This window comes from Gavialis gangeticus, unplaced genomic scaffold, assembly GCF_001723915.1.
Source record: "Gavialis gangeticus isolate Ggan-Ray unplaced genomic scaffold, GavGan_comp1, whole genome shotgun sequence".
Taxonomy (NCBI): domain Eukaryota; kingdom Metazoa; phylum Chordata; order Crocodylia; family Gavialidae; genus Gavialis; species Gavialis gangeticus.
In genome coordinates this window covers 36,134,219-36,144,367 of record NW_017729022.1, presented here as the reverse complement: position 1 = coordinate 36,144,367, position 10,149 = coordinate 36,134,219, and the positions used below count along the sequence as shown (strand labels likewise).

Here is a 10,149-nt window from a genome sequence, read left to right as displayed (position 1 = left end):
TGCTCAAGGCAGATTTTCTTTGACTGGTCATCTTAGTTAAATGCTCTACTCACTTGCTCTTAGAAAGATCCAAGGAAACAGTCCACAACCTCTTTGGGTAGCCTGTTTCAATGCTTAACCATCCTTCTTTTTGACATCTAACATAGTTTTTCCTGCCTGCAATTTAAGACCATTGCTCCCTGTGGCCACAGAAAATAGTCCAATCTCCACCCTTCATATAACCACCCTTAAGTTATTCAAGTTCTGTTATCAAATCCTCCCTCAGTCTCTTCTTTTCCTGACTAGTCTTAGTTCTTCCAGCCTTTCCTTAAGTCATGTTTTCCAGGTCTCTAATAATTTCTGTGACTCTGATGGACTCTTTCTAATTTGTTCGCACATTTCTTTAAGTATGGGGGCTGAAACTGGACACAGTAGTCTAGGTGAGGCCAGGCCAGTGCCAAATATAGCAGGAGAATCTCTTCCCTTATTTTTAAGTGGTGTTCTTATGTAATACAACCTAGTATACCATTGGCCTTTGCAACAAGAGCACATAGTCCTCTTTTTCTCTTCTTTCTTTCAGTTTTCAATCTGAAGCTCCCTTCAGGTAGAGAGAGTACCTTTCTGACTATCCTAGCCCTCCTTTTAATCTCCGTTGGAAACTGAGCTTGAGGCTGATCCTTGACTGGTTGCTACAAGTTCCTTCTTTCCCCAGTACTCTAGTTTAACCTACTCTAGTTCTTTGCTGGCCTATGTGGTTTATAAATCTTATCACAAAAACAGAACACTTGTAATCCAGCCTCCAGGCACTGGATGGCAGTAATAAAAGTTCAAACTCAGAGATTTTACATAAACCTTGCATTTTGACTTGAGCCTCCACCCAAAAACCTGGGAAAATAAATTTAAACAGGATGTTCCAAAGTGAACAAACTTATCTACTCATAAGCAATACTAAGGTTTACTAAAGAGGGCAACCCACAGCCTTTAAAAAACACACAAAAAACCCCCTCATCTGTTAAGTATTAGCTGAAACTCCCACTATGGCAGTCACAGCTACACATATCCAGGGGAAGAACTACTTAGTGCAGTGTTCAGGGAAGGGAGACTCACCCAGGATTATATCATAGGGGCAGGGGTGGCTCTACCACCCATGTCAGCCAAAGTGGCAAAAGCCAGGTAGGGAGGCCCACACTGGAGTCTGCCACTGCTCAGGAATGCTGTTGCTTGCTGCTTCTGGGGATTAATTGCTGCTCCTCACTGGTGCCAGGGTCAGTGCTTAGTCACTGTTAAGGATCGCTGCTTCTTGATAGTTGGCTCAGGGATTTTAGCTATTTCAGGAATTAGTGGGTAGTAGATTTGTACTTGGACCCCCCTGTACAAACTTGTACCTAGAGGCATTTTCCCTTTGAGGATCAATGGCCAGCTGCAATCCAAGGAGTAACTCTTGTCTGGAGTCTTTCTTGATCCTCATTCACATACCATCTTGGATCTGAGTGCCACTCCACTTCAGACCTTTGCACAGTTAACAGCGAGTGCTGACCCCTTGGTAACCTTTGCACAACTTTTGCTTTGCAGCAGGTGTGTGCCTATACCATCCACAATTTTGAAATGGAAGCAACTGGACACACCAATCTGATACAGCTGGCCCTTTGCATTATTTACACACTAGCCACAAAAGGTAACAAGAGGCACAAATAGTTCCCAATACATACTAATGAGGGTTTGCAGAGAAGGAATACCCAGTTGCCATAACAGAACAGAAATAGAGCCTAAGCAAAGTTACACTTTAAAAAACAATATTAGAAGTGCAAAGGAAATGGCCAAAAGCAAGGAAGGTAGTAATTTAAGCAGAAAGTTCAGGTTAACATTCTGATCTTAGCAAACACTGCTGTGCCTGAAAGTAAGGCCCAGTAGTGAGTTAAGCCTATAGTGCTGGTTTGATTCTGTTTTGTTTTCTTGACATTTCCTCTCATTTCCATGAATGTAGGGTCGATAGCCTTTAAGAATGGCCCATGCACAGTGCCCTGCTCCTGGCTTGGTGCCAACACCTGCTCTTTCTCTCTGTTCCCCTTCCCCTTCTGTAGTCTTTGCTTACCCTTGGCACTTTAATGCCACTAATTTCTGTAGCCATCAGTGATGGATAGTAGCAAATTTGACAGCAAGGGGAAACAGAAGCTATAGTAATGAGGGAGAGAGACCAGTCCTTAAGACAGAGCTAGGGAGGGTTGGGGTGGCTGCTGGAGGCTGGAGATGAGGCTGGCAGCATGCAACAGGAATTCAGGGCAGAGAAGGTACCCCTGCCACTGTATGCTGCTGATTTTTCCCTTTTCTCGTTCCTCACCCCCTCGTTCTTCCACGAACCAGATCCAGCCTGTTCACAGGCCAGAGGCTGCAGACCTATGCTTTAGTGGGTTTATACAGACATACCAATGCTGCTTGAAAAAAAAGTGAATTTCACTAGCTTTTTTGTAATCATCACCATCGGTGGTATTCCCTTGATATGAAGATGACAGTCTTCCAGTAAATAAGGAAGGAACTGGTGAATCTGTAGATGATGCAGGAAGCTGATCCAAGACCTACATGTTTGATTGCAGATGTGGCAAACGGTTCTAGAAAGAAGTTAGGTCTTGGTGTTGTCAGGTGACAGCTGTTTGTTTCCTTCTGTCTCTCTCATCTATCTGCCTCCACAACAGGCATGTTTGTTTGAAATGATCAATGTCTTGTACATCAGTGCCAGTGGGGGCAATTAAGTGTTCAAGTCTCCCAGGTATTGATGTTAATCGGGGGTGTTCATATATTAATTAACATAATTAGTATGTTAATATCCTTTTTGTAGTAGTACTAAGGAAAAATAAGTCATTAGTCTTGTTCCTTGTATTTAAATTATTTTCACCAATAACCATTTTAGGACCCACATACCTAATCAATCAAATTACTTTCAAATGCGAATGTTAAGTTTCCCGTATCAGCACAGTGACATACATTTACCAGTCTGTTTCAATTTATTTTTGTAGGCTTCTTACAAATGCAGTTTTTAAGAAAATACACAATTTGTGTTTGTTTGTTTGTTTTATCAGAGTCTAGATGAATATGATGATGATGAAGCAGGACAGAAGGAGCGTAAGAAGGAAGATTCTATTACCCTGCAGAATACAATGCAAAATGAGTCTGCCAGCACAGACCCAGGGAGTTCATACTTATTGCAGGTGAGTACTTAATATTTGTTCAGGTATTAATGCGGTCTCTATGATGGTATTGCCACTGTAGAGCCAACTGATTTTTTTCTGGCTTCTGTTTGAATTCATACTCTGTCAGTAGTCTATTATGGAAATTGTCACAAATATTATCAAAGCTGGTATGCATTACATTACTAAAATGAAAGTCATATATTCATCTTTCTTTCATTGAATGAAAATGCTCTAACTGCATTTGTCTTGCTCCTTAAACAGAAACATATGTTTAAACATTCCCAATTGGTATCTGTCATTAAATAAGTTATTTCCATATAGAGCCACTAGTTCTAAACTATAATTAAATGGTTTAACTTCTGTGCAGATGTAAAATCAGTTCACAAGACTTAATCAAGATATGCACAAGAGCATAATGGTTTTTTAACTTTATTATTCACATCTGTGTTTAGGAAAAAAATCTTTCTGAAAACATTTTCTCCAACATTTTTAGTGATTAGGAAGAGTGGCCAAATTTGGTTACGTGTCAAGAGAGCTTTTTGCAGATAAATTACAATTCTTTAATTCTAGGATGCCCACAGCTGACTCGGCTGTCTTCTAAAAAGAAAACAGTAATAATCAACAAAGGGCACAATTTGTTTATTAATAATCTTAATATGTTAGAGTACTAATAAGATTTGTTTGCCATTATAAATATCACCTTGATCTCTTCTCTGAAATGGGGAACTTCTCATTTTTGTAAAGTTTAAACACATGGCCAAATGACAATTTCTATCACTACACCTTTCACCAGAAAGGAGATTTCACAAGCTTTTTGAGATACAGAGTTTAGAAAAATTTTTAAGCTTAATGCTTTACCTTAACTTATTTCCTTAAAATAAATAAATAAATACTGTATTTATTTAGTTGCTTGCTTAGCTACCTGTTGCCTCAAAATCAGTTTTATTCCATGAAATTCATATACAGTTTTTAAAAGTTCTCAGGTTCTGTAACACTCAGTGGATTTTGAGGAAAGAAAGGCGTATTTGAGATGTTTCCAGTGTTGTGTTAATAATACCAGAATTGCCTTATACAGACTTATTTCAAAAGCTGCCAAATGGCTGGTGGGCACTGATATGAGTTTTTGTTTTTGTGAAAACACTCTCATTGTCTTAATATAGAGAACTTTTAAAAAAAATCCTTAGTATTTAATAAATAATGTTTTAGGACATTGAGGTGGTGACAAGATTGGCAGGTAAGAGTGAATCTGTCCATCCATCTTTCATTTGTGATTTCATCAGCTACAGCACTTGGAGCTCTCCTAACTTGGTTATCTGTCTCTGGCAACTTTTTTTTTTTCTTATGCCTGACAAAGAGAACTGACTAACCATTTTTCCCTCAGCATTTATATAATGTTTATTATCAGTAGATGTTGAAGCACATCTATAAAGATCAGTATTATTATTATTCCCATTGTACAGATAGTGAATGAAGGCACACGGAAGGGAAGAAGCCTGCCGTGTGTGTGTGCATAGTGTTTATAATATGAATGGGTTCAATATATTATATAATATATAATATGAGTGAGTTCAATAGGAAGATGTCACTAAGATGAGACACCCCCTCTATATTGTGGGGTGTCTAAATACAAATATAGACTCATAGATAGATATCTATAGGCATTGATGGCTGTGTTTTGGGAGGGGTGTCTCATTTTAGTGATATCTTCCTATTGAACACTCTCCCTCTCTATGTATGTATGTGTATGTATATGTATATCATATGACTTGTCACTTGACAGCTTTCTATTGAAACCCCCCTGTTGTGATAGATTACCCAGTTCTTCATTCATGTAAAGTGTTTTGATACTGCATTTTTTAAAATCAGAATCTCAGTATGTTAAATACATTATAACATTCTAAGTATATTACATCAATGCAGATCCTCTCACAATCAAACTTGCAATATCATCTGAAAATGAAATAGGCTTGGTTGACAAGACCTGCCTTGCATAAAACTATAATGACAGGCATAATATCCCCATCTAGTATCAGTTTTTCCATTACTTGTCCAGACTACAAAAATTCTGTGGCCGCATAGCCTTGATTGTGCAGGATGAGGCCATTCACATATCTCCTCATATCTGGTATTTTAGCCTGCCTGCAGATTTAGATGTCACACATCGATTTACATGCAGTTTAAATCCTTGAATTTCTGTCATATGATCTAGATCTTCTTTTTTAATGGGTGGATAAAAGAAAGTAACCAAACTTAAAGATGTCCAAGGGCCCCCTGGGATTCTCAATGAGCCCTCCACATAATTGTGACCCATGAGCTGTAATAACATGCAGCGCTTGAAGGAGGTGGAAAACACACAGAGCTCAGAAACACAGTATTTATTTATATTCAGGCTTTGGCTTGGCTTCAGTCCCTCCATCATTATACTTTGGACTGATCACACTACCTATTAGTAAGGTTGCTTGATCTTTTCCAGTATAAAACCCTATTTTCAGTTGCTTCTCATTTTGCAGGACTTGCCATTTAGCTAACACTTTCCCTACTGGGAATTGCCTCAGCCTGAATTTTTGCAGAACATTTTAGCCATATCAGTTGACTTGTGTCACTGTTTCTCGTATGAGACTGGCAGGGGGAATCACATTTTATCTATTTAAAATTCCTGAGGCCAGGTTTTAGGCAAGGGACTTGAATTTGGCAGGGGGTGGCTTTTTCAGGAAGATGCCGTATGCCATTTCTGTTAAAGTCCATTCCTATTTGGCTAAGTTATGACGAGGTTGGGATGGCCTTAAAATCCATGTGTATATGCTCAGTAGTAGTAACTTGTTAGAGTTTAATAGCTGAAACCTTCAAAGCTTCTATCTGCACTGGTCTTTCCCTAACTCAGTCTGAGCAGGACTTCCCCATCACATGCAGCTCTCTCAGAACCAAGTCCCTGAACTGAGAACATACAGGACCACAAAAGAGATGGTTTCTGTGCATCTGCTGGGCCCTAGCTGCATGGAGTTATGAAGCTGTCTGATTCAAATGCAGAGGGACAAGATCTGGCACTGCGCTAGAACAGAGCAGAAGAAGGACCTTTGTGGGGAAGACTTTGAACTAGCTAGCAAATGTGACTAGAGCAGGGTTTAATCTTAGGAGGAACTGTGTTGAGGAAGAAGAAAACTGGGAATGAGAAAGGAAGGACAAAGAGTAGAGGGTGCTAGAGGGGACCTTCCCCCCGCCCATACACACACACACTTCATTCACTGTACACCTCTGAATGGGAGGCTGGACTGTGTAGTGAAAAAGACTTGCTCATAGGAAACCAGGCTCATTAGTTACAGAAACTGGGAAGTGTGTAGTGGTGGCTTTTTCAGGGGGAAAAAGCTTGTTATTGTTAAGATAAATGAATGATGCTCTAGGGAAGGTATATCAAATGGCTCATAAGGCCCCACAGGTTAGATAAGTGGTGTGGCACCAGTTCACAGGCCCACAAATGAGCCCTGCATTCACCTGGCAGTGTGGGCCCCAACTGGCCTCACTGTATGCAGTGAGCAAGCTTGGGGCCAATGGCTAGGGACAGACATTCAAAAAGCCTGAGCCTAAATTGATTCAATCTTTGCAGGTTAGTCTAACCTGGCTAGGTTAAATCACTTTGTAACTGAACAGACATCCCAGACATGCTGGCACACGCCTGCAGTGGCTCAGGCTAGAAGCTGGGGGGTGCTAGAGCAGCCCTCCCTTCCCTTGTACAGTACTGAGCTGAGTCAGGGGCGTGGCCAGACCCTGGCAGGATGCTCTGATTAGCCCAGCAGGGAATTGATAATGGTGTTTACCACCCCCTAACTCAGTGTTTATCACCCCATTAAAAAAACAACAGAGGGACACTACCAGCTACCTGCTGATTCTACCTGTTGATTCAGCAGGGACCATAGCCAGCATGTGGTCTGCTAGCTAAGATGGAGACACCTCTCGGCAAGGCAGAGGGGAGGGGGGATTCCTGCTTAGCAGGGAGTGGTGAGGGGGAGTGGGGAGCAAACAGCTCTTCTTAAACAGCTTTTCCAAGGAAGGGCATTAAGCTACCTGTTGATTAGCTCCGAAAAGCCCGTCTGCCTTAGTTGTCTCCCACAGCACAGACCATAGCCAGCATGTGGTCTGCTAGTTAATGCTGAGGTGTCTGTGTAAGGAATAGGGGAGGGGGGAATAATCCCTGCTTAGCAGGGAGAAGTCAGGCTGATGCTGCTGTGCCTGCAAGTCTCTGCTGAGCTGCAGCCAGGGAGCAGAGGGGAGGGGCCAGCCCTGCTGTGGAGCAGAGAGCCCCACCGAGCCCAGAGAGCATACTGGGACTCTGGGGGTGTCCGGTTTATCTTAAACCAGCGAGGGGTCAGGGACAGACATTGTATAAACTGGTTTGAGCCAAATCAGTTAAGTCTGATACTGCATTCAACCAGGTTTATCTCAAACTGGTTTCAGCTATTTTCAAACTGGTTTATGTGCACTGAACATCTGTTCTGTTACAGGTTTAAACTAGTTTCTGGTCACTTAAATTGGTTTATGTGTAATGTCTGCCCCTAGCCAGTGTGTACAGCATGCAGTACATGAGCCAGTCTGGGATGGTCTAGAAGTGGTGTGTCAGTCCAGTCAGGTCCCTGGGCAGCACTGCGGGCTTGGTAATAGCACTCTGCAGGCTGAAACTGGTTGGTGGACTGTCTCTTTGACATCCCTGCTCTGGATTCTGTCTACACAGTAACTACATGATGCTGGGATAGTTACTTAAGCCAAATTTTTAACAGATATTGGTATTCTCACTTCCTGGATGTTTGGCTTGAGACCCCAAGGCCTAGTGGGATAAGCATTCAAAGCTCCAGCTCTGGTAAATAAAGCTGTGCTTTAAACATCTGAAATATCAAATAATAAGTATTCTTACATTCTTCTGGGTATCTCAGATTGGGTGCCCACAATTATTGAATACTTTTAACTTTAATATCTGAGGCTTTTCCCCTTTACCTCACAGTAATACTTTGAAGATAAATTAGTTGAAGTTTGTGAAGTAGTCAAGTGATGTGGTATTAAGGGACATAAAAAGAGTCTATGAGAGGAAAAAATAATGTTGTCTTCGTTGTATAGTTTGAACAGTTTGTCACAAATAGGTCATGGGACTGGACTACACACTGAACAGTGATAAAATGTATTAAACAGTTGCTCATAAAACCAGGCTATCCATCTTGTACTCTGAACAAGGCAGGGGCTCTGTAAAAACTATAGTATGCAGTCATATAATTAATGGCCATATTATAATGTATACACACAAGGGGTAAATTAAAGTTTTTCAAGCAGTTTTAGCTCTGGGTTTTACTAATTTGGAGTAATTGACTTTACTGTCTTTAATTACTTTTTAATGCAGTTTGTGCATATGTAATTCAGTGTGGTTGAACAAATACTGCATATGTGGCCCTAGCCATTACTGTCAAGTGGGAAATTGGAAAATGAATGCCCACATTTATTGAAAGAAGGGAGCACAAAAGCACTAGGTTGCCCTTTACCCACCTTTACATCAGATCTGCCTTTCCTGTAGTCCTAAATGGAGGGGAGAGTGCAGGGTAATCAAACTGAAACTGATCTTCAGAGGTGATCTCATAGACCTCTGTCCTTGAGGTTGTCTTTGCACAAAACTAGTGGGGGACTTCTGTATCTCAAAAGTTATAAAACAGGGCTTTCAGCAAGAGAAATTACTCTTTCCCTTCATTATAACCATGCCTACTGTGTTTTGTATGGTGTATCATTCTGTGGTGACTGGATACTTGCTGAGACCTATTTCGCACCTCTATAATTAGAAATCATAAACAATAATCTTGTACCTCACTCATCCCACTATTTCTTACCTATAATTCTGATGGAACTTCTAAGGAGTCCCTACATGTCTTGATTTTTGCAGCAATAATAATTATAGTATTTCCCAGAAAATTATTCAGACTTCCCTATAGCATTTACCATATTCCCACTTTATACTTATTCACTTGTACAGGGAAACTAACACATTGCAAAATTCTCTCCAGTGAAGCAAGATTTGATGTGAAAGAACTGAGGCATTTAAACATCCCATGTTGTCAGCACAGTCCTGTATGGTGGGGCTCAGAATATTGTTCTGCCTTATAAGCATTGTCCCTTGACACAGTGCCCTGAAATAGCCTGAATATGGTGCTCTGCCTTTTCCTGAATACAGATGACAGCTCCATATCAAAACCCATATCAATACAAACCTTCCTGGCCTGTGGGATGCTTTACCATCAGCCCAAGACTTCTACAAGTTAATGAGAGACTTCCACTGCTTTTCTGCCTCAGTAGTCTGCATGTTGATTATTTATGCACTGTGTTGCTTGCTGGGTTTTTTTTTCCCATTGCAGTGTGTCTCTTGCTTCATGGTACTAGGCATTTCATCAGATTGGATAGAGCTTGATCACAATGCTGAGTTCTCCTGAGCTCTCAGAACCTTTTATGCTGACAGATTTGACTTTCTGCTCTGCCCATGCACTTGCAAATGTACATGTATGCTATATACACTAGTTCATGCATGTTCATGACTTCTATCATTCCCTCTCCGATATTAGTATAGCATTCTGTAAAAGAAAGAAGCAGTGAGTAGGGTAACCAGGTTATGACAAAGGTCATTCCATTGAAGGTGAACCAAACAGGTGACCAAACAGGGCATCTAGAAAGTGCTATGAGTCGGGTCCAAAAAAGGACTTGGGAACCTGAGTTGTACTGTAGGTGGAGTTTGGCTTCCCAAGTCCAAGCGAGCAGTGTACAAAAAACCCTGCATAACCAGTTAGACTCCTGAGGGCTGAGTACAGAAAGTCAAAAGCCTTAGGCTGAATTGATTCAGTCTTTGCGGTTGTCCCTAAACTACTTAGATTGAACTGATAGGCAAGTGCACAGACATTCACTTTTGAAAACAGAAAGGCAACCAGACCCCTGCAGTGGCCCATACCAGTGGGGGGGGGGGGGGCAG

The 10,149-nt window shown here is 41.2% G+C and overlaps 1 protein-coding gene across 1 annotated transcript in view; it reads left to right on the top strand.

The window, feature by feature from the left end:
* PAWR (pro-apoptotic WT1 regulator) overlaps positions 1 to 10,149 on the top strand; it is a 199,452-nt gene that overhangs the window by 135,532 nt on the left and 53,771 nt on the right. Inside the window, exon 3 of the mRNA XM_019515790.1 lies at positions 3,054 to 3,182. Coding sequence (XP_019371335.1) covers positions 3,054 to 3,182 — 129 coding nt within the window. The remainder of the gene's footprint in view (positions 1 to 3,053; positions 3,183 to 10,149) is intronic.